The sequence below is a fragment of the Haemaphysalis longicornis genome, unplaced genomic scaffold, assembly GCF_048455015.1.
Source record: "Haemaphysalis longicornis isolate Haplotype H1 unplaced genomic scaffold, Haemaphysalis longicornis Haplotype H1 scaffold_1, whole genome shotgun sequence".
Classification (NCBI taxonomy): Eukaryota; Metazoa; Arthropoda; class Arachnida; order Ixodida; family Ixodidae; genus Haemaphysalis; species Haemaphysalis longicornis.
Window position 1 is genome coordinate 35,522,292 of NW_027526203.1, and position 25,576 is coordinate 35,547,867.

The 25,576-nt window shown below is 46.2% G+C and overlaps 1 protein-coding gene across 1 annotated transcript; it reads left to right on the forward strand.

The window, feature by feature from the left end:
* Positions 1–24,216: 24,216 nt before the first annotated feature.
* LOC144163489 (uncharacterized) lies at positions 24,217–24,573 on the forward strand. The gene has a single exon (XM_077694413.1). It carries the CDS (start codon positions 24,217–24,219, stop codon positions 24,571–24,573), a length of 357 nt encoding a protein of 118 aa, XP_077550539.1.
* The last annotated feature ends 1,003 nt before the right edge of the window (positions 24,574–25,576 follow it).

The window sequence follows — 25,576 nt, forward strand, 5'->3', positions numbered from 1 at the left end:
GATTTTGTCCTCTGCACGGAAACTAAAAGGTACGACGTATTCAATCGGCGAAGATTTTTCGCCGGCGACGTGACAGGCCAGGCGCAAATTGGTGGGCTTTGCCAAAACCCAAAACAAGGCCTTCAAAGTTTCAGTTGACAGGTTGCACATTGATAAAAAAACATACGTCTATGACATCAACACGGACGCAGTTGTGCTATCAAGCAGATAGCTAAAGTCGAACAAGTCCTTGCATGATCACAATGTGACTTCACTTCATACCATTCCAACATTATCGCTATCATCTACTAATATCCGTAGCTTAATGCCGAAACGGGATTTGGTCTGTTCATTTCTAGATGACAGCGACTGCGACATACTCGCCCTTACTGAAACGTGGCTTAACCCAGATATCACCGATAATGAAATTTTTCCCGATCGTAACAACTTCCACATATACCGAAATGACCGTAAAAATAGGCGTGGCGGAGGTGTACTTCTTGCAGTAAGAAAGTCTGTGCAATCATACGCTATCAATGTTCGCTCTGATTTAGAAATGATCTGGGTAGCCTGTGTTACGAAGTTCACCACACTACTTATCGGTAATTGTTACCGGTCTCCTGATTGTTACCATTCATTTGTAGATGACTTGCGCAGTAGCTTAACCCAGGCCACCAAGTTATGTCGCACCGACGCCATCTACATTTTCGGCGACTTCAACTTTCCCGAAATAGATTGGGTCCACTTGTCTTCCTCTTGCCACAGTTCCACAGAATTTATAAACCTTGCGTTAGATTTTAACCTATTTCAAATAGTGAACCAACCCACGCGCGGTTCTAACATCCTTGACCTAATTCTTACGACAGTTCCTGAAACAGTAGGTACCGTTCTTAACATAGATGGTTTTAGCGATCACAGCCTCCTCCAAGTAACTCTTAACATTCCGCTACCTTTCTCCGGCACCGACCACAAAAACATTCGCGACTATAGTAAGGCCAACTACAGCCAAATTAACTCCGAACTCGATACTTTTTACTCTGACACATTCCTACCACTTTTCGACCGTCGTTCAGTAGATGATAACTGGGTGCTGTACAGAGATAAACTATGTGCACTAACAAATCAGTATGTCCCTCTCGTAAAAGTGAAAAACGATAAATCAAACCCGTTGTTTACGAAATCTCTCAGGCAACTTAGAAATAAAAAGAAGCGTTTATACCGCACAGCTAAACGCCATGACACGCCCACTGCGTGGCAGGCATACAAAATCTTTATGAAAAACTACTGTTCGGCGGTACAATCTGCTAAACATAAATATTACTCTGTCGATCTACCTTCCCTCTTGATATCAAATTCTAAGAAGTTGTGGACCCTTGTTTCTCCTGAACAAAATGGCCAACAAATATCCTTGCTAGATGACGACCATGTCCCCCTTTCAGATAGTCATTGCACATCAGCATTTAACGCATTTTTTTCATCCGTTTTCACCCTGGAAGACCATTCCGACGTACCATACGTTCCCTAACTTGACATTGCATACATGGAACCGATAGAAATAACTGCCGAGGGTATTGCTCTTCTAGTTAATAACCTCAAGCTATCCACTTCAGCCGGCATCGACAACATCAATTCTAAAATTCTTAAAAACACCGCCTCCGTTTCTGTTAAAATTTTGTATCACCTTTTCAGGCAATCTTTAGCGACAGGTCAACTCCCTTCAGACTGGAAAATTGGTAAAATAGTGCTTGTGTTTAAAGCCGGCAATAAGCATCACCCGAAAGTTACCGTCCAATTTCTCTTACATGTATATGCTGCGAACTTCTTGAACACATAACCGCTTCACATGTTTTCCGACACTTAGAATCAAATAATTTCTTCTTTCAGAACCAACACGGATTCCGAAAGGGTTTTTCTTGCGAAACACCGCTGCTAGAACTAACAACTGAGCTGCATTCCAATATGAACAGTAACCTTCAGACTGACTGTATCTTTCTCGATTTTTCTAAAGCTTTCGATCGTGTAGCCCATTGCCGTCTGATTTCTAAATTATCTGCCCTCCCATTAGACTCTCTAACCCTATCTTGGCTTCGCAACTTTCTTTCACTTCGTCAGCAGTTTACTGTAATTAACAATTCGCCTTCCCCTCTTTCCCACGTAACCTCTGGCGTACCACAAGGGTGCGTCCTCGGTCCCCTATTGTTCTTAATCTATATCAATGATTTGCCAAATAACATGTCATCCTGCATGCAAATTTTCGCAGATGATTGCATAATATATCGTCCTATATCATCCCCCGACGACCAATTAACTCTACAAAGCGACCTTCACCGCATTACTGACTGGTGTAACAAATGGTTAATGTCCCTGAACACGGAAAAATGTAAAATAATCTCCTTTACGCGCAAGCAAAACGTTTACACCTTCCGCTACACTATCAATAATTCCGCACTGTCACAAGCATCTTCCTATAAGTACCTTGGCGTCCATTTCACACCCAATCTCTCCTGGTCTCGCCACATCACCACCATTTGCGCGAAAGCTTCCAAGTCTTTAGGATATCTACGCCGTAATTTACATAGCTGTCCCACTCACGTCCGTCAACTAGCCTATCAAACCTTTGTCCGCCCACAGCTTTAATTTGCCGCTCCTGTCTGGTCCCCTTATCACAACTACTTAATTACCATGCTTGAAGCGATTCAGAATAGGGCGGCCCGTTTCATTTCACGCAATCATGACTATCACAGCAGCATAACGCAAATTAAAAGCAACCTTTCTCTTCAACCCCTGAGCACTCGTCGCGACATTTCCCTTCTCTGCCTCTTTCACAAATACGTGTACACCAACAGACCCTTTCCACTTCACCTCGATGTTCCTTCCATTACTTCACGTAGGTTGCATAACCACTTCAGTTTCACGCGATTATACGGGGCAACTGATGCGTTCAACTCATCTGCCCTTCCTCGCGCCATACGTTTGTGGAATGGTCTTCCAGATAACATCGCATCTGTATCAGACAATAATTCTTTCCGTCAGTTGCTGCTTACTCTCTTTTCGCAATAAGGTCTTACCACTGTTCTGCTCATTCTTTTTTTCTTTTTTTTTTCTGTCATGCCCTGTATCCCCCCCTGTGTACCCCCCCAAAAAATGTACCTGAAGACCACAGAACCTGTCGTCTCTGTTGCACAGCTAGTACTTTCTTATACTTTTCTTTTCTTTTTTCAGTGTCGCATTTCGTGCCCGAATATGATTGTTGCATACTGGAAATGTTTTCGGCGTATGGGCATAGGTTATGCCTTTTTCCTGGTGATTTTTCTATTGTGTGTTCTGCAAATTATAAACTCTCATTGGTGCGCATTGGGTCGGTAAAGCCAGCTATCTTTGGTTGATGTCGCATTCATATACCATAATGATTGGATTGGTTCACTTTGTCGCGTGTGCACTATGAAAACGTCTTTTCTTTTTCTTCTTGTTATCGTCTGCTAACTTCAACTTATTGCAAACATCGTCGCAATTCATTGCGCTGCTATGCTTTGTAACGCGTTAATCAATTTTGTATAATCTGTAACACTTCACCAATTACCCCCCTTACTCAATGCCCTGTAAAGGGGCCTGTAAGGAATTTTAAATAAATAAATTAATATTGTCTCTCGCTTGTCTTAAAGATCACCACGCTCATGTGAATCCATCATCAGCTGACTTATTACAAGTAAAAAGCACAATTCCAGTTGTGTGGCCCCTGACGCTCCAATCCTAAGCCCCACATACTGGCTGGCGACTTGAAAAGCCATGCTCACTTTACAGTTGAACACTGGAGGTCAAATCTTGCTTATTATAGAACTGACTATTCTGGCAAAGCCTGCAACTGCTTCGGTATTGTTTCTATGCAAAATCTTAGATGGCGCTTCAAGGCAGAAGGTTGCTGGCACGGAACTATTTTTGTACCGCAACAGCGCCTTGCTCAAAGTTTGCCGGCCGCGATTATACCTAATTTTTGCAACCATGGCAACAATACCAAATTAGAAGATAGTAGTAAATCGCAAGTATAGGTTGAGAGCTAAATCACAAAAAAATGACTTTAAATGACAGCAAATATTTGCCACCGAGTTTCGCTTTGGCCTTTGAACAAATTTCTTAGGATCGCGCGCTTGTGCGGAATCTTGTTCTCGCCGTAAATGCAAGGGAAGTCATTGAGAAGATTTTTAAGTCATGAGAGGGGAATCTATTGCCTCCAGTAATCTATCAGGTTTAGATTTCTTCAAGAAGACCACCCAATGTCCCGCCATCCGAAATGCAGGATTGGCTTCACCGCATGGCACGGGAACCACGAGTGCTAATTTTTTTTTTGTATCCGACCAACAGTTGTGGGAAAAGAATTGTTTTTCCAGCAAACCTTTTTGAAGTGTGCGCATACAAAGCGTACATTCTTAATTTTGTTTTACTATTTCTGGTTTTTTATATGCAACTGCTTTTAGAACACTTTCTTCTATGTTTGGACAAAAAAATTTATTTTACACATGTTTTCACAAGCCCTATTTATGCAAACACTTTAATGACTAGGGCCTATAGAAAGGACATTTAATTGTCCACATTTCAGGCTGTTGTATTATATTGCAACATGCTTCAATATTACGCGTTGGCTGGACACTGACGTCAGGCATCAGCGAACAAGGGAAAAGCAAGAAAGAAGAAGACGAGACGACCCAGGTGGGGAAAGAGGAGGAAGACGACGTTCCAGCTCCGAGTCTACGCGGCGCCACCGTTTCTGGACCCAAGTTTGCCTTGTAAACAAACCTTTACCATTCGTGATTCGTAACCATCGTTACAATATGTTGACTGAAGAGCTCTAGCCAAAATAAATCTTTACTTAGACTCATAAAAAGCGGCCATGTTGCTGGCGGTATCGTTCATCAACACGAATGGTACCAAAATGGCAGCCGCTCTTAAGAGAAAATAAAATGGGTTCGTGTTCGATTTGATGGAGATAGAAGTTGGTTTTTGTGGCGCTCGGGTAACTAGGGCTAATAGCGCCAAGAAAATAATTATATATAAGAAAAAAACTGGTGTTGCGTGAAACTAAATTGTGGTCGTGACGATGGTGATCTTTAAGACAAGCGAGAGACTCAAGAAATAAGCCACCCCAGAAAAAGGTCATTATAGAGGCTGTGCGCAAAAAGCAAACGCGATTTGGTTTTCTGAAAGCGACAATACATAAATAAATAAGAAAATTATAGACCGAGGGGTAAGGTTAGGGCCAACGTAGCTAGACCGGCTGTAATGATAGTAACTCTAGGTTCGAATAAAAATACGAGTATTTTGTTAGCGATGAATTCTTTTTTTTAAATACCTATCGACTGCTTCCTTGTCCTTCGTTCATGGTAATTTTGTAAAGCGGGCGTCATATCACCCGGCGTTCCATCAGACCTTTACGTGCACACGTAACCAATCGCTTATATAAAACAAGATAATGAATTCACAAAAAGTTCACGAGGACAATAATGGGGCCCTTAGTGTGTGTAGGATAAACAGCAGTGGGCAACGTGCTTACGCAGGATACATGGCGCTTCCTATCCCCCCGACTGCAAGGAAAAGCCTTTGGCCTTCATCATCATCATCATCAACAACACCACAGAAAGGCTCGAGCCTCTCCTGCTCTGCCGTTCGCATTAGCGCGTGCAGCAAGCTGCCCATCGTGTTCGTATCGTAGCGGTCCACGGGCGGCGTCTGGTTTTGATTCCCGATCAGCTTCAGCCAGTGTTTTTCTTGAGTATGTCTGCTCACCTTGCGAAGAAGCCGAAGACTGGTCAAGGAGCGGCGGAGCCGCCCATGCAAACGACAGATCCAAAGGTGGGCGGCAGCCACTACTCGCCCCCTTGCACGCGTTCACAGAAGGACCGCTTCGAGAAGCGTCTCCAGAAACAAGAACCGCTGGTGGAGCGTCGTAGGTCGAAGGCGACGGTGCAAAAAGAGCCTGGTAAAGCACGCCCTGCGCTGAAAAGGGTGGAGACTCTTCCTGAGAACAAGACTCATCTCGCCTCCGCAGGAAAGGGGCAGCCAACGGCTGGGGAACCTGCGACGTCGCGGCCCACTCCTAAGAATTTAGCGCCGACCTCTTCGTCCGGCGCGAGCGGGTCTTCTGCCGGCAGTACCCGGGCCCGTCCTCCGAATCGTGCCAAGAACGAGGCCTAGCAAACCTCACGGCCGTCTTCAAATCAGTCCAACTTTGCCTCCCACGCCCACCCGCCTGCTACACGTCCGCTGAAAGGCTTGTGTGGTCGCCCGCCTCCACTTCCCCACCCGCCTCGACGAAGAATGGTCAGTCGTGTTCCCGAACTGTCTGCTCTTCCTACTGAACTTTTAAAGCTTGACCCCCATTTTTAACTACCAACATAAAGTGCCTACTTGACACATCGCCATTTTGTTGTGGTTGCCACGCCGCATGCGTACCGCGATATCAGTGCTGACGTAGTTTCCGCACGCGTGCGGTGGATGGTAGCGGTAGAATTTCCCAGCAAGAAAACCGTCGATTGCGGTGTTTTACACCTCACACTTTCTTCCCCGCCTCTGAGAAACTGCAGCCGGGGAATTTATCGGCGTGTACGCGCCGACTACGGCAACGCCTTCCCCTGAGTTACCGTGGCGTGTACACCACAAATGAAATTTTTCCGGAATTAGAGACCTTCCCTGTAGGTAACTGAAAAATTTTCTATGCCTCACTAAACTTGTTTACACCTTGTTTGGCAAAAAAGGGTGTAGCATAGGTGGAAAAAGGGTGTTTGGAGCCCATTACATCCTTTTTCGTGTATCTCAAAACCCTTTTTCTAGTTCTACACCCATTTTTTTGGACAAATATGGTGGTAATCAACTTCCACACATTTGGTTTTTCCTAGGGTGTAGAAACGGTTGGGAAAAGGTGTTCGGCTGCTCTTTGAATAAGTCCATGCATGCATGTACAATTGCAGTGTAGAGAACAAGACATCCTCTCATACCTTCCTCTGCAGGCCCGAAATGTTCGAAAGCAAAAATAAAAATAAAAGCCGTTCCACTCAACGTGAAATCTGTCGTAAATGCAGAGCAGTGATTCGCCATAACGGCCTGTGGCACGGTTATCCGCTTACTGCTACTACCCATCACGCTCTTCGCCTACCTGTCTCACTTCTCTCTTGATGAATTGAACGGAGGCTTGTCCAAAGCAGTTCAAATTTCCCGCCTTCGCAGTGCTCGCGCGCCCCCTGCCTGGAACGAACAGCGCGAACGGTTCTCGCACGTGCCGGCACCTTACTGCGCAGTTCACAACGCGTTGTTTTTGGCGGTCCCATCTCACCGCGAGGGGGACTCGAGTAAATGCTTCGCATAGGGGGTGGGTGTATTTCGTTAACGTTTAGTGTTTGGGGAGTTGGTGGTAGTGAATGCGTTGTATCAGCAGCTTCTTGACGTAGTTTGAATGAGTCAAGGATACAAGGCGCGTTCGTAGCCTTCCCTTCCGTGTCGGCTTTGTGGCGCAGTGGGGAGAGCACCGTGTACATTGCGTTTCGCCCGCAGGGTCGAGGGATCGAAACCAGGCGCCGGATAGTATTTTTTTTATATAGTGTAGGGGGAGGGGTGCGGACAACGACGGTGCGGACTACGACGGACGTCAACGCGGGTGACATGGTGAGTTACTGAAATGTTCTGCATTTAAAATACGTTTGTTTGCAATAATCACTCGTTTCTATGTACAATGCGCCCCATGTCCCAAGTTCATTGTTAGTACGTGAAGTTTCAATTTGAACCTTTAAATTAAAAAGAAAATATGGAGTTGTATGGCGAAAATGGTGTTGAAGGACTGCAGCACGTTTTGTTTTCCGTAGGGTGTAGAAGACACATGGCCCGGTGTGCGCGCGCGATGTGTCATAGGAGCTGCTCCGCCAACTGTTTTTGCTCCATGATTGCCTCCCTGTTTTTTTCGTAAAGCCACTGCGCCTGGCGGGGCCTGTCTGTGGTCGGCGCGAGGCATGCGTTCACGAGCACCCGGCATTTTCTTATTTTTAACGCGTTACGCGCCACGCATTACGGCCAGCTAGAAGAGCTCCTTGTTAATAGATACGCAGGGTCGACCCCATCGCAAAGGCTGCAGCAAAATGTGCCAGATTGCTTCCCTTCATGGTTTAAGCGTAACACACCGGACTCAGCTGTCATACAAGTAGATCCCAAAAAGAGGAAGTGAACCCGCCGCGTTGGCTCAGTGGCTAAGGGGTTGTGCTGCTGAGAACGATGACGCTGGTTCGATTCCCGGCTTTGGCGGCCGCTTTTCTGATGGAGGCGAAAAGCAAATAAGCCCGTGCGCACGAGATTTCCACGCACGGTAAAAATCCCCAGGTGGTCAAAATTATTCCGGAGCCCTCCACTACGGCGCGCCCCATCACCTACGTTGCGTCGGCGCGATAAACCCTACAATCAATCAAAACAGCATGCTAAGCTAACCTAATTTTATGAAGGCAGGTTTTACAACACGCTGATGATTTAATAAAGAAAAGTTTGCACTACCAAGTCATTCCGGCAGGGTAACTCTGTTAATGAAAAAAAGAACAGTAAAAGAGAATGGGGACGTTGTAATACCCAGTACGTCTGAAGCTGTATATAAGGGACGCCATTTTGGAATAAAGGCAGTCTTAAGTACACTGGGCTGGGCAGCTGACTATGTTCGCTCTTCAGCATTGGCTTAGTATCTTGTGCTTAAAACCCGAATCTTAACAACATTACGCAAGTTAAGATAAATAAAACGATGCGAAAACAAACAAAAGATAAAGAACTATACGAGCTGTCCCAGGAGATGGCGCGTACGCATTGCGAAAGCGGTAAAATAAATTGCACTGAACAAACTTCCGTTCAATTCTAAACAGAGTAGTGAGACAGTGAGGAAAATAGAGTGAGGGACGGTAGCAAAGAGCGGAGAACGCCACCACAGCCCTTCTTGCGAATCACAGCTCCGCACTTGACAGCTTTTACGTTAAGTAGAACTGCTGCAGCGTTTTTTGATCAGCTCCGATTAGGTTACATCCGAAAAAAATTGCGAGAACTTGGCACGGTACTTTGATTCCATTATAACGCTCTGCAAGCGGCTTTGGAAAGATGTACAGAAGCAAAAGAAGTGGACAAATATACAGAAAGAAAATGACCTACCGCAGTCAGTATGGCATCCAGCCCTTATTGTAACTGCTGCTCTGGGTCTGCAGCAGGGCCAGATTAAGGTGGGGGCTACGGGGGCTGCAGCCCCGGGCCCCCAGCTATCAGGGGCCCCGCTCGATCATATGAAAAAAAAAATCTTGACTGCCCGCATTGAAAGTACAAGGTAGGAGCTTCAACCTCACCTTCACACCGAAGCTCGTGACACGTGGGGAGGAGTGGGGGGCCCCTCACGTTATGGTTGACAACCTTCCAGTCTTAATTTAGTTATTCCTACTCCTCTTCCTTGTTTTCCCGAGGTTCATGAGAAGACGTCTTGGACCAAAAGTCGTGGGTACACAGCTTGACCGGGCCTAAGAAGCCACATAAAAAAGGCCCCGAGCTCGGCTCCGGTCTTTTTCGACACAGGTCGTTTCGGTAGTCTTGTCGGTACACGGACATCGAAGTACGCGGACGTTTCGGCACGCACACGTTTCGGTATAAGAAAGGGTCAGACATGCGAATAAGGAAATAAAGTCTGAAGAACATTGTAAATTGTTTAAGCCTGAGGGACGTTATATGTAATTATTGACAACTTAAGCAGTGACCTATGGGCTCATTCACAGTTTCTACTACAAATTTCAATGTATAGCGTTTGACAAGGAAGTTCATTGTGATGACGACCGGTTCAATAAAGCTAGTGGATTAGTTGAATCGCATAAGCGTGATTGATATCGACTCGATATTTCTCGCTGAATGGTCAGCGTACTATATATGGTTATTTAAATGTTCAAAGGTTGTGTAGGCCACTCGCGGGGTCGTTCGGCTTCAGCCCGCGCCTCTATGTTGTAGGCTCTGCAGGATGTCTGAGCAACAAGCGTTACGGAAGCTACATGTCCGCGCGACTGCATTCGTAGCGTAATTCTCTAGGCGCCACTCCGTGTGGACACAGAGGCCACCGGGCCAGCCCGACCATAGCCGCTCCCTTATAGCTGGGGAATCAGCAGGCCTGGGCGGTGTGAAGAGCTCAAGCTCCGACGCAAAACAAAGAAACAACAACGTCTGGTTCTTTTCGGGAGGACGAAAGCTGTGTCCACTTAAAAACGCATCCTGCGTGCGGCCCCTTCGATGCCGCCTTGAAAACGGACCTCCGCCGTGACTCGGGGACGGTAAGCTGTTTGTCCTTGTTGGCGCTTTTCGCTTTAGGCTGAGCCGGCGGACGGCGCGGACCAAAGGGCAGCCCGCAGATCTGGTCCCGCTTGGGCTCAGCGGCACGAGAGGAACCCCCGAAGGAGCGCGGGAAAACAGTGGACGCGGAAGATGTATTGAGGACTCGAAAACGAGAGGTCCACCCATACTCGCCTCCGTCGTAGACCCCGAATCTAGACGAGAAGCTTTAGCGTGTTTCCACTGCCAGTTACGACCGAACAACGAGCCCACCGATCGACAACGAACTACTGACTGCTGGAGCTGTTGCGGGGCACCGACGGGAGTAGCAGCACGGGGGTGAGCAGAGACATTCTATCCCTATTAAACTGTTGTCTGATGTCATCTCTCGTGCTCACCTGTCGATCTCGAACCCAAAGGAGACCCGTTAAAATGTGTAGCGGCTTGACGACCAGCAAGACTATCACAGCTGCGCAACAGGCCATGCGCAAACCGCCGCACGAAGAGGACCGCTCCCCAGCCCAAAAAGCGAAATTTTATATGCAAAGCATCTCTTAGCCGACCCTCCGGTGTCCGGCGTCCGCACCTCTCCTCCTCTCCACACCACCTGTGATAACACCACTCTCTCTCCTCCTCCTCTCCACACCACCTGTGCGCTACGCGCGCTGCTCCTTCTCTCCCCTCTCCATACCAGCTGCCCAATCACGCGCGTGCGCGCTGCTCCTCCTCTCGACTCTCTCTGCTCTGCAAATAAACCCGGTCCGCGCTCCGCACAGTTGCTTCTTCGGTACTGCGCCGTCCGATGACTGGAAATGAACGCCAACGATTCCGTCAGCGAACTGGCTGGCACACCTTCAACTAGCGCCAGCCAGCACACTGTCAGAACCACGAGCACCTCCGAAGACAAGGCTGCACAGAGGAGAGCTCGCGACGCAGAACGTAAACGGTAGCGTCGAAGAGCGGATTCCTCGCTTCGAGAACGAGAAGCCTCTTTGAAACGCCAGCGGTGATTGGCTGATCCAGATTGCACGGCTTTGCACATCCCCTCAGGGTTCCCACGTGGGAAGATGGTGTAAATTTTTGTGCTTATCGTCTTCTTGCTAATGGTACTGCGATAGGAAGGTTGCGGTGCGCGACATGTCCGAGCCCCCTCCCTCCCCCCCTCCCCCCCCAACCTCCTTCACAGGCGGTGCGTGTTCAAACCACCGCGTGCTTTCTCGTCTGTGCGGGCAATCTACAAGATTTTGGCCCGTAAGCCGTGGCGGCGAACTGTTTGGCAGATGTCTGTGAGTGACAGCTGCCAGCGCGGACTTTGAGCCCTCCCATATATGCAGGAGGAGAATTTTACAATAAAACTAAAACCTTACAGGCTTAATAAAATATTCTTCTTATAAGAAAATACACTTCTGTACCATGTCGTGTGCAGGCCGACACGGCGCTTCGGTTAATTGTGAATCTGTGATGGACCGGCAATCAAACCATACTAACTTTTACGCCTGATAAAATCAGTATTATAATACTAGACATCAAGCCAAGAAATTAGTTTCTGGAAAGTGTAAAATTATGTGTAATAATATCCCTGATCAGAGAGCATAACTTGGGCTTCGCAAATGTTTGCATATTAAAGCAGAATCATCATCATCATCATTAGGGCCCCAAGGACGCAGTAGCCCCGGGCCCCAAGGTTTCCTAATCCGGCACTGGTCTGCAGGCAAGTTCAAATTTTTTTTGGGCGTTTTCCCCTCGGAAAGGGAAATCAATACTCTCTGTCAGCAACTTTGAATCACGTGATGATGATCATCATCGTAATTATTCCGTTTATGTCCAATGCAGGACGTATCTTTGTACCATAGACCTCCAAATGATATTGTCTCGCACTGCCGGAATCCATTCTTTCCCACCACTTTTTACTAGTTCTCTCCTCATTATATTCAATGGCCTTTCTTTATTTCCATCCCCGTTTATCGGTACCTGCTTCCCCACACTGGTGGTACACCAGTTGTCGTTTCGCGCGGATTGCACGTCCAGCCCAACTCCATTTTTTCCTAATTTTGTTTATTGATTTAACATGACCGTTTCATGCAACTAAGCGTTACTCCTATCACCCTCGTTCATGGTTTGTTGGGCTGGAATAACTTTACTTTCCAGGCATTCAGTAAAGCACCCCGTTTTTACAGGATGTCACCATCGGTAATACGCATTCGTTGTACACTATTCTTTTCAGAGAGAAAGGTAGCCAGCTACTCATTATGTGAAAATATGGGCTTTGTGTATTGCAGCCCCTACCAGTTCTGCACCGGATTTCCTTCTAATGGCCACCTGCTCATTATGCGAATATACTGGCTTTGTGCATTGCAGCCCATACCTGTTCTGCGCCGGATTTCCTTGTAATGGCCACCTACTCATTGTGCGAGATTATTTGTTTTGTGTATTGCAGCCCAATTCCGTTGTGCACCGGATTTCCTTCTAATGGCCACCTACTCATTATGTGAAAGTACTGGCTCTGTGTATTGCAGCCCATACTTGTTCTGCACTGGATTTCCTTATAATGGCCACCTACTCATTGTGTGAAAGTACTGCATTTTGTATTGCAGCCTATACCTGTTGCGCACCGGATTTCCTTCTAATGGCCACCTACTCATTATGTGAAAGTACTGGCTTTGTGTATTGCGGCCCATACCTGTTCTGCACAGAATTTACTTCTAATGGCCACCTACTCATATTGTGAAAATACTGGGTTTGTGTATTGCAGCCCATGCCTGTTCTGCACCGGATTTCCTTATAATGGCCACCTACTCATTATGTGAAAATACTGGCTTTGTTTACTGCAGCCCATACCTGTTCTGCACCGGCTTTCCTTCTGATGACCACCTACTCATTATGTAAAAATACTGGCTTGGAGTATTGCAGCCCATACCTCTTCTGGACGGGATTTCCTTCTAATGGATGCGATCACATGTCCGAAATTTTTTATCCACTTGTTCAAACATTTCTATACCGCACGTAAAGAGGTGCCCTTTGTACGTTCAATTAGCATCGTTTTCGAATTTTTCATTTCTTAACCCTACGACCAAGCTTTCTGGGAATAGGTCTTCAGGCAATTTTAACGGGTGTTTTCTACACTCAGTGAACTACGGCACACCGACCGAAAATATCAGGTGCCTCAGATATTTCCCGTTTTTCTGTAATACCGCCTTCTCCAACTCAAGCTTCCTGAATACCTCTTTCAGACAGGTTGTAAATAGTATGGCTTAAATTGGATCTTCTTTTCTTACTCTCTTTATGACGTGGAGCTTTTTGCTTTTTTACAGAGAAGCTATATATGTCTCGGTTTTCACATATAGCTTGCGCGAACGGAAGTCGCTATAGAAAAGAATTGCCCCCGCTTTTCTCATTGCGTTTAAAAGGATCTGTAGCTCTCACTCTAATGTAGACCCCTTGCAAAAATTCAGTGCCTTTCCAATTTGCGAAGAAGGATGATCAGCGGAGCAGGACGCCGTAGAAGGAGTGGAAAAAACAAGACACGTTCATTTGTAATTTGCAATTGAGCATATACTGCCGAGTTAACTAGCAGAATCAGACTTGGAAGGACTTGAGTTTTATAGCAGTGGACAGATATCGGGCTGTGCGTTTCCCTCCCATGGAAGCCTACGTATTGGCAGCAGAGGGAAATTTCACAGTATATAGCACTTAACCGTTAACTAAGTACTTATGACAAGTAAATACAATTCGGAGTAACAATCCAATCGTCTGCACGGTCAATTTCATAATAATTTTTTATGATACCTACATCAGATTGATAGATACAGATCACTTTATATTAACTCTAGAGGGATCGCGCGCGAGTCTTTTTGACGCGACTTCCGTTGACGCACGGTCTATAGATAAACCAAGAAATATACAGTTTCTCTGCAAGAAATATACTCGAAGTATCCGCTAAGATGACTCTGTCATTACACTGAGTTCCCTTTACTTTTCATAATTAGTATGGAGGGAATTTTTAACGTTAAAGTATTCGCGTCTGCACTCAATACATGGTCGTCTACACGGATACAGAGTGGTTGCAAAAACGGCTGCAAAACGTGTTAGTTATCTCGAAATTATCACAAAATACATTTAAGCGGTTGGTGGCTAAGTACTTTTTCGGGGATGAGTACGGTTCGCGGCTAAGTACTAAGGCCATGTACTTGTAAATGGTTAGTTCACAGTGAAGTTACAAATATTGTGAGATTGCAGACTACTACTGTGAAAAAATGGCCATCTATACTGAGGGAATATTGTCTCAAAAACATACTGCAAATGACGTTAACAGTTCATCGAGTTTGATTTAGTTTTTGTAACTACGCAGTTAACAGTAGGGGAGTAAGTATTTGGATCGAAACGGACAACTAGCGGTTTGTCATGTGCAATGAATCTCGAGTATTGCCAAGTTTCTTTCAGCACGTTAACTGAGGAGAATCCTCAATCGCAATTGTTGAACTGTGGCCCGCTACGCTGGTCATTGTTCTTCGGAAAGGGGAAGGTCACTAAATTTGTAACAGCGGAGTGGAAAGGCGGGAAATGTTGGGCCAAGAAGTGTGAGAAAAAGTGGCGAAAACAAAAAGCGCTCAAAAGCCGGTACTGGGACTGCGCGCCAGAAGAAAAAAATGTGATTAGGGAGGTAAACCGGCAATGTAATCACTGCGCCACCCCAAAGGCCCGAGGTGTACAAGGTTAGCTGCGGAGGGGAAGAATGACATGAGCAGCCAACAGGAAAGCAAAAAAAAAAAAAGAAATTAAAGCCGTTCCACTCAATGTGGAAGCTCTCTTCGCTGCTCTTCGCTGCCTTATCTCTTATCTCTTCGCTGCTACCACCCATCACGTTCTTCGTCACCCTGTCTCAGTCCTCTCTTGGTGAATATGCAATTCAAATTTCCAGCCATCGCAATGCTCGTGTGCCCCCCCGCCTGAAACTGCGCCAGAAGGAGTTCTGTTCTTTTTGTGCTCGGTTAAATTTCGTAAGCTGGAGCGGTTTTGCGTAATTTCGAACGAGTAATTTTCTCTTGCGCGGCTGGAGCCTTTCTGCATAATTTCTAACGCGCCACTTGTTCTTGCCTGGCCGCTTTGTTAGCTTACTAGCGTGAATGCCAACACAACAAGCGTTCATAACTAAATGAAAACGGGGGCTGCTGGTTATATACAAAGTTTTGCCTGAAATGTGCCTGCAGTTTTCGTTGCGGTAAACACCGGGGGCATGTATGACAAACGGCAGCGGCTCACGAGGTTGGAACGTTTAGGACTATTTAAACCGCGTGGTTTTCGAAGCTTCGGTGTGACTCCCTGACGATGGTACAGCAGGGTATACTTGAGTACGTTATCTCGCTGCACCGCCTGTTTCCGGCAGTCGCTTGTCATCGACCCTTAGCGAGCTACGTCGAAACGGTGACTCCCTAAAATGCTCTGCACTTAAAAAAACTCTTCCCGTTGTCGAAGTCGAACCTGCGTCCCTGGTGTTATAAAACCGTCGTCAATTTGAATGGGCTATCATCGCACTCAGGGCGCACATTTCCTTCGAGTTCGTAGCGAGGCGTTTTCTTTGGATTGTGGCTCAGTTGAAGTTGACTTTGTCTTCGCACTATGGCAGTCTGGATTTCGAATTTTGGGGGGGTGGATAGTAGAATATAATTTAACTCCTCTTGCATAAAGAAATGTTCACATTTAACCATCTTTCTTTTAAGAAATGGGCAGATTTGAGAAAAGCCAAGTTAAAGATAGTGAAGGTCGCACGCCCCGCTGTAACCCCAGTCCTCGCATCTCAACTGCGAAGGCCGCCGAATTTTTTTCTTGGGGGATCATGCTTCATGTGCATCTAATCCATCTCTGTCATCTACTATTGTGTAAGTATCCTTTAGTCCGTGGCCTTTCGAAGCTACCAAAACTGAGAAGTGTCTACAGAATCAAAGTCCTTTTCGTAGTCCAGACATGTCCTGTAAAACGGCTCATTACCGTCTGCAGCTTTTTCAATTACCTCATTAATGACTTGGGGGTGGTCAATTGTTGAGGAGCATGCCCTAAATTCCGCCTTTTCTCTGAATTGCTGAAAATGTAGGCAGTTTCTTTATGCTGATAAATATTACCTTTATAAACAGCTTATATAATCTAAAAAATCGCCGTATAGTCGGCTTCACCACAAAGCTCCATCACGACCACTCATCATGAACAAATTCGTGAATTTGGCGAATGATGAGACCAAGCAGGCGAGAAGAGTAAAACATAGAATCAGTCCTGGCAAAAGAGCGCAAGGCGTGCATGTGCCCTCTTGTCCCCATTGTAGATTCCATTTTTACTGTTATCCAATGCTGGTCACCATCATTCACCAATTTCGCGCTTTTGGTCATGCTGATTGGCTGTTCTGAAACATTGTGGTGAAGCGCACCTACGGCGATTTCTTGGAGGGTATGCAACCAAGAGTAGGCTGATGGATGTGTAATTCCTAACCACTTTGGTATCACGTTTCTTGAAGATCATCATTATCTCATGGCAGGACACCATTGCGGTCCTTGAGAATTTTGAAAATATTTTTGCAAGCTGTTGCAGTACGATGTCGCCTACCAGTGATTCTGGGTCATGTCCTGGCTTCTTGAGATTTTCTTGTCTTCGCAACTTTTGGGCGCCTTTGTAAATCTGCACTTGAAGTACTCGTGGTGTACCTCGCAAGTTTTTCGGCTCAGTGCTTTCCCCGGCCTAACGTTGCTCAAATACATCCTAGTACAAAATCGTTCCATGACTTTTACAATCTAATTATTGTTGTGCGCAATGTTTCCCTGTTTGTATTTCCGTACTTGCATTGTATCTTTGACCACATCTGCTTATTCTTAGTTGCTGTTAGGCTTCTTCCTTCCGTTAACATTTCGTCAATCTTAACCACTTTGTATGGACCGATGTAACTGTACTTTTGGCAATCAATTTTTCAGATCCGCCAATTTAACTAATCTCCCGTTTATTTCTACCTTCTTTAATATGCTTCTTCGTTTTTAAAGATAGTTTGCCATTGTATTCCTCATATGCCAGCATGAACAATGACCATATGGTAGCATGACCGATGACTTCGTGATTACTATAGGTACGTTTACACACGCTGTCTGCATTTTCATTAGTTGAAGCGGCGAATATGTTCTGTAAGTGTTGAAAATATAAAAATAGAAGAGGACGAGGCTACTGGTACCAGCGATCAACACTAAACATCGTCATTGTGAGGAAGCAGCCCCACTCCACCATTACAGGCACCGTTTACGTCCCTCGACCCACGCCTAGGTGTATTCAACAAAATGCTACCGTAAATACGTTGACTGTCATCAGGAGTGGAGGAACTGAGAGTGGACCGCCGTACATTCACAACGTGAGCCACATCTCTAGATTCTAGCTGAACTACTACCTTTAACTACTGACACAGGCAGATATTAAGAAGACCCAAGAATGATTACAAAAGGGGAACAGCGCAAACTCAGACAAAACACAACTTTGCGCTGTTCCCCTTTTGTAATCATGCACCAACTCGCCCAAGCCTTAACCCTTGCAAACCCCAGAATGAACTGAGGGCTGCCAAAAGCGACGACATGAATCAATGTCTCATTCAGTCTACTGATTCAAAGCGGACGCCTCACGAGTATCAAGGAAATACAATGATTTCCACTCTCCGCCTACCCTCGACGACCCGTATTAACAAATCGGAGAGAAGAATCATGGACGCCCCCTGCAAAAGATAGCCTTCTCCAAAGCAATGTTTGCTCAATTATTGGCGAGATTAGGTCAGAGATGAATGTCGTGTTACGTAAAAGTTATTAGCTGATTTCACTTAAGCAAGGTTTAATCGATATCGACATGATATTTTTTATCAAACTTGACTTCGAGATTGAAGGTTTTGTTGATGTGGATCTTTCAACCGAATAATTTAGATTGCACAGACATACAAAATATCTATCTCTCTTACCAAATTACAAATGACCAGATTGCTTAATGAATTAAGAATGCATTCCATCAATGACGTAGAACAATTAGCCCCAGAAAAACACATTCTTATTGTGAACAAAAATGAATCAGCAGTGCGCAACAGTGAACCTCGCCATAAAGCTTGTCATTTGACGACACCTTTGAGAAAAAGTTTGTCAGGAGCCATAGCTTACTCATAGACCCGGTTTCTTGAAACAAGACAATTCATCAATTAAAAAAATTGGTAGCACCTGTTTTTGTAGCTGGCTCCAACAAATTGACCTTTCCCCCCACTAGACACTCCCAACAGCGATTACCGCAAAAAAGATTACGTGCCATCCAAGCAACAGCGATCGCCAAGCCAATACTAGAAAAACTGTCTGGCTTTTATTGTTATTACGGGACGACAAAAAGACCAGTGTTCCATGAACGACTTAATAGGGGCCTAGAAACGCCCCAGGTGAACGAAGGTAGCACGATCACAAACATCGACATTTCAAAAGAACCTTACGCTCACCCACGCGGCCTTGGTGATGCATATCGTCCTCGAAGCAGCATCGGTTCAGAGGTAGTTTCCTTCTTTAGAGCAAAATGTGAAAATATGAACACACCGAGGTCAGAATGAAGACTACAAAAACGGCAAAACCGGGTGGCCCTACGAGTTGCATATACAAGTACTATAAATAAAGTATTCACCAAACCGCATGAACAAATGCCAGATCACTTAAATGATGATGAAAAGGGGGAAGTCCGACAAAGACGGGTAAATACACGCATCGCAAGATGTAGGGGGTACGAGAAAATTTTCAGCACCAGATCAACGATCCGACGCACGTGTCAAGTGAAGTTCTTGAGCACTGCTGTGCAGTCATCCAGGACGTACGATGGCCCATACGAGCTGCTTACCCCAGAGGGCTCCTGGGCTGTGCACAAAAGCCGGAAACATCGATGCAAGCAGAAGTACGGACTACTTTGGTGGAACGCACACGTACATGGAACCGACATTGGTCATACCATGCCGCCTACATAACTTTTAATATATGTAGTCTTGTGTTGGCTATAGTTGGGAACTGGTGAAAACTAAGCCCCATCATCTTTTGTTCAGTATCTTCCTCTGTTTATGGTGTGGGTGAGAGGAAGTTAAAATATTAGTATGAAAGAAGAGGCTAGTGGCAGCTGCCTGCTATACTGTCATCATCGTCGTTGTGAGATAGCAGTTTGATTCCAACATTAGAGATATTACTCACCTACTATTACCTCCACCTGAGTGTCTCCAACACAAACGATACTTTACTCCATCCCTGCTCTAAATCACTGCAAGTTCAGTTTTTACGTTTTGCTAGTTTTGTCACTTCGCCATTTAGATCAAGTCCTTTGCAGCCTAGCAACCTTTGATGGCTGCTCTTGCACTAACGTGAGAACCTCAAAATCCTGCAGAATACTTGATGGTCACTTGGAACGAAGCTGATTTCGCCTTTAGTTGTACAGTTGGGGCGTTTCCTTGTTCGCAGAATCTCAAAACCATACGTATTACTTGATGGTCAATTAGAATGAAGCTGATTTCGCTTTTAGTTGTACAGTTGGGGCCTTTCCTTGTTCGCAGAATCTCAAAATCGTGCATATTACTTGATAATCACTTAGAATGAAGCTGATTACGATTTTAGTTGTACAGTTGGGGTCTTTCCTTGTTCAATATGTTTTCCGTCTTTCGTGGAATGCATTGATTGTCCTGGGGTTTTCTCTCTCCGCAAATCAAAGTAGCGAGTCACCACTGCTATTCCGAATGGCTGTTACAAAGTTTTCAGCTGGCTTTTAACCAACTAGCTTATAACATACTTTAATCTTAAAACCTGCCGTCGCCACCGTGAAGGATACTGTTTTTACTGCTGCTTCGATCTCCTTAGAAAAACTGCCCATGGTATCTTCATCGCAGCCAGATGCTTATGCATTGGTTCGTAGCATCTTAAAGCTGTTAAGTTCTTATGCTTAATCACAACGACGCAACTACATGCGATTTGCTATCTACGCGTGATTTTCATTGGATGTACTCAAGTGTACGAATCGCTTACGTAGTTCCAGAGGTGTCGCTGTTGCTGCGCTGACAAAGCCGAAGTGTAAGCGTCGGCAGATATGTTCGTGGAGGGCACACTCCAAGTCCCTGCGGCGCCAGTTCTTGGCAGCTGAGAGCTCCGAAGGAGCCCACCGTGCTCGTGCTGGTAGTGGAGGAGCTTCCTAAAGGTGGGGGAAGTACGCCGTGCGTATCCACGCATCTAGCAGCAGAAACGTAGGTGGAGACAGAATACAAAAAACACCGACGCACGAAAGACCTTTCATCATGACATGTTGAATGGCGCCAAGTATTCAAAATCAAATCGGTGACTCTCCTCCGGCGTTTATCACATGTGTCTGACTGCAAATTACAACGCTGGATGGTTCAGCGCACGATACAACCAAAGCTTCAATACCAACTCGCACGTCACACCGTTTACACGACGACCTCAACGCCGCGGCATTTGGGCGTTCTTCAGAGTACCCCCCTTTACTCCCCGTGCCGACCTGTGCACGAGATGTCGTGAAGTACCCCACAACTTAAAAATCAAACTGCGCGCAAATTAACGAGGACGTGAACACACTGAAGACACCACAAGCGCAGACTCACAACTGGTTTATTGTTACAAAAATCCGAACATTAAATGCCCAGGCGCCCCACATACGTCACATTCTCAGCGCTATCGGCTGCACACACAAATAAAAAACTCAGAAGCACACGAATGACAGATCACGCCCCATTCCTCGCGTGCCAAGAGAGGATTCGTGCTTTACATGTACACACCGCTATTAGAGACACGATGGCGGCTGGGTCGCCTAGGTTAAAGTTAGTACATAACGAATTGCCCACTGTACAAGAAATTAACTGTAAAAGAGTCGAAAGTTGGGCGAGTTGGTATTGACGCATCTTAAAAATCAAACTGCGCAACCCCACAAGCAATACTGCGCAACCCCAAACTGCGCAACCCCACAAGCAATACAACCAACTCGACCCTGGCAAGGCAATGAGTGTGCTCCCGAAGTGTGTCCTCTTCAGGACTTAAGGAACCCTTTATTAGAAGTCAGATACACAACGACATCATCCGGAAGACTCAACCGACGAGACACACATATCAGATCCCGGTCTCGTTCCCAGACCTGACAAGCATATTCAGAACGGGGCCACAATGAAAAGGGGTACAGGGAGGGAAAAGGGAGGATGTAAAGATACCGACAGCTGGGAGGTGAGGGAGGGGGAGCGAAAGAGAAACGTGAGGAGGAAGCCAGGACGGGAGAGAGGATGTAAGAAGGGGGGGAAGGAAGGGGTGATAAAGAGCTGGAATAGGGGAGAGATAGGTCAGAAAGGTTGGGAGGGAGAGGTAGAACGAAAATAGGTAAGAGTGGAGAAGGAAGTGGTCAAGAGAGGGCTGTTAAGAGGTAAGTGCGGCCAGAGATTTATAACATCCCTCTTGCACTCTCTGCTAACAGTCGCGTAGAGTAACAAATTCAAAACTTTTATTTCGTAATTTTTTTCTGAACATATTACAATGTCGATGGCCTCCCTGGCAAGAAAGCTATTGCTACAGCTTGACGGGGCCAGGTAGCCAAATTGGTAGCTCAATGACCATTGCTGAAAGTACAGTGTGGTTATGACAAGGACTACCTTTTGTTATGACAAGGAATACCTTTTTGAAGGCCGATAAACATCACAAAAAATGCGAACAATAAAATACTTCTATAACGAGATTGAACGCATTGGTTCTGCGGCACATAATCGCGTACAGGTAAACGAACAGACCAGACAATTCACGTATATTGGCACAAACAAAATAGCAAATAAAATTCAAAAACAATCATTTCCGACAAACGCATTACGCAAGATAGCACGTGTTAGTGGTCCATAATTGCCGCTAATTCCCTGTAATTTATTTAACATGCTTGGAATGTTGTATGCCAATGACTGCCGAAGATAACTGGTTCGTGGGCGTGTAACAAGCAATTTTCCCGAGCCACGAGTTGTATAAGTTCTAATTTGTAGATCTAGACCACATAATCATGTTAGGAATTGCTCCGTGTGTTGTCGTGGTGGTTGTTGGGCCAAATGTAAAGCCAGGAGGGTTGGCAGCCGTATTGTTTCCAAGCGGTCCCCCCGCGGAGGGGCAACCAGGGAGCTCTCCGTTTTTCCCCATGTGGGCGTGGTTGCAAAGCCAGTGGAGCTGTAGGTGCAGCTGTACCGTAGGTGCAGCTGCACCTACGGTATATATATATATATATACATATATATATACATATATATATATATATATATATATATATATATATATATATATATATATATATATATATATATATATATATATATAAGGTAAACGATTAGGCTAGTGAAGGTTAAATAGTAAAAAGGGGCGCAATAAAAAACATAACAAGTTTACTTCGAAAACATAACTTTACATCGACGTTTCGGACGGGGACCGTCCTTTATCAAGCGTCCTTTATCACGCTTGATAAAGGACGGTCCCCGTCCGAAACGTCGATGTAAAGTTATGTTTTCGAAGTAAACTTGTTATGTTTTTTATTGCGCCCCTTTTTACTATATATATATATATATATATATATATATATATATATATATATATATATATATATATATATATATATATATATATATATATATATATATACTGCTTTATGAACGGAAGCTGATTTTTCTGTGATGTATGTACCCCTCCGTCTTCTGCTATTGGCCTGCAGTATTTCTTAAATAAACAAATTTACTTCGTTTGCTAATAAATACGTACACTCCGATGCTGCTGCTCAATTCGCTATTGATGTTGGGCATGGCGAGAAAGACCGGCTCCAGGTCAGAGGTGCTGACTGTGCGGGCGCTATATACCCGTCATATATCCGCCTATTCTACGTGAAAACACAGAACTTTTAGACGAAGGCTAATCAGCTTCAAATGCCGTTCTTTCAAACTGCAAAACAAAGCCTCCAAGTTGGCCGTAAACGAAAGGAAATGAAATTCTATTATGGAGAGCCGTACAAGTCCTGCGGTTAACCTACACGCAAGTACCACTGGTATGTAGGGAGATGGGCGGGTGTGGCAAACCGAAGGCTCGTCAGCCACGGAGCAATCCGACAGGGGCTTCAACCACGCGTTCAGGTGCGTTACAGACGGGGTCTACCTTACCGTTCCTGCCCTGCGGTTCGAACGTTCCGAATGTCAGCCTCTTCGGGCTCCCGCATCCTAATACACACAGCGCACTTCTAGTAATTCGTACCACTTTAATAACCAGCTAACGGGGTTCAAAAATTGCAAGTATGATTTGAAACAGCTAGCGACAAAATCTATACAGCCAAAAAGAAAAGACGCAAAAATAATGCATTCCTTTTGCGCTTCCTTATTTCCAAGTACCGCAAATATTTGCTCAACGAGTTGCGTTTGGGAGTCTGCATTTTAAAGTTTTTCTTTCGCCCTCCTTCTCATTCCTTTAGAAAGTTCTAGGGTGCCTTTGAACCAAATTTGCACCTCCTAGTTATATGTAAAAGGGAGACGGCTGCAGGCTCCTGGAAGACCTGAAGGCGAGGTAGTTAAAGGAAGAGAAGGGCCAGTACCCGGTGCCCGAGAGGTACGAAGGACCCGCCAACGACGAGCTGGACAGGCCGTTTACCATGACGGAATTTTGGACAGCGATAGACGAAAGCAATAAGAAAAGTGCCCCCGGCAGGGACGCCATAACTTACAAACTGCTCTGTAACATGAGCAGTGCAGCGGCCCGCGGCCTCCAAGAGCATATCAACGAAACCTGGGAGAGCTCACGGTTGCCGAAGGAATGGAAGGAAGCCGAGGTCCACTTCATTCCAAAGCCTGGCAAAGCCCTCACGATAGACAATCTGCGGCTAATCTCCCTCACATCCTGCGCGGGGAAGGTGATGGAGCGCATGGTTTTTCGCCGGCTGCAGAAGCACCTCGAAGAAACAGATCAGATGCCGGAGACTATGTACGGCTTCAGACACCATCTCAGCACCCAAGACGTGATGGTCCAACTCCACGAGCTGGTCGTCAAGCAGGCAACGAGGCACACGCCGCGCGGGATACTCGCCCTCGACCGGACAGGAGCGTTTAACAGCGTGTCCCACGCAAGCCTGTTGCAGAATCTGAACAATACCAGGTGCAGCCGCAAGACATTCGGCTACATAAAAGATTTTCGGTCATACCGAACGGCGACCATCAGGATAGGGGACGAGAAGTCGGACCCTGTCGAGCTCGGCGATAGGGGCACCGCTTAGGGGTCGGTCTTGTCGCCCCTGCTGTTCAATCTTGCCCTCCTGCCCCTGCCCGATCTACTCAAGCAAATCGAAGGCGTGGCCCATGCGTTCTACGGCGACGACATTACTGTGTGAACGGCCCGAGCAGGGTCCGATGCCTGGGTGGAAAAAGCTTTGCAGCGGGCGGCAACGAACATGCACGAGTACGCCAAGTCGTGCGGACTAAGCTGCGCTCCCCAGAAATCGGAGCTGCTCATGATCCAACCGTGGAAACCTAAGAAGGAGCCGCTGCCGAACATTACCTTCACCATCGACGGAACGGCCATCAAGCCAACTCAGCAGATTCGGATTCTCGGCCTACTACTTCAGAGCAACGGAAAGGCACACGCCGCCGTCACGAAGATCAAGACTACATCCGAACAGATACTCAGTATGATTCGGAGGGTATCTAACAGAAACCGAGGCCTGAAAGAGGACGATGCCTTGCGCCTGGTACGCGCGTTCGTCGTGTCGCTGGTTACCTACTCCGCCCCGTATCTCCAGCGGAAGAAGGCGAATAGGGACACCCTAAACACGATGCTTCACAAGGCAACGAAGCAAGCACTCTGCATTCCGATATACTCGTCATCGCAAAGACTGCTAGACATGGGCGCCCACAACACGGTCGAGGAGCTCATCAAGGCCCACCTTTCGAATCAGAGAATCCGGCTCAGTCACTCGGAGCACGGACGAGCCGTCCTACGCAAGATAGGTTGGCAGATAGAGCCAGTACCCATCAAGGCAGCCCTTCCGGAAGACTGGAAGATGAGCATTGAGACCAAACCCCTTCCCCGGAAAATGACGCTGGGCAAAGACGACGAGAGGTGCACCGCGCGGGCAAAAGCAATGGCCCGGAAGCTGGAAGAGAACCCCAGGGTCCTCTACGCAGACGCCTCGCTCCGAAAACACAGTGACTGTGCAGCGGCGGTAGTTACGTCCAGAGACCGGCTGATCGTCAGCGCGTCCCTGAAGACAACAGACTCCG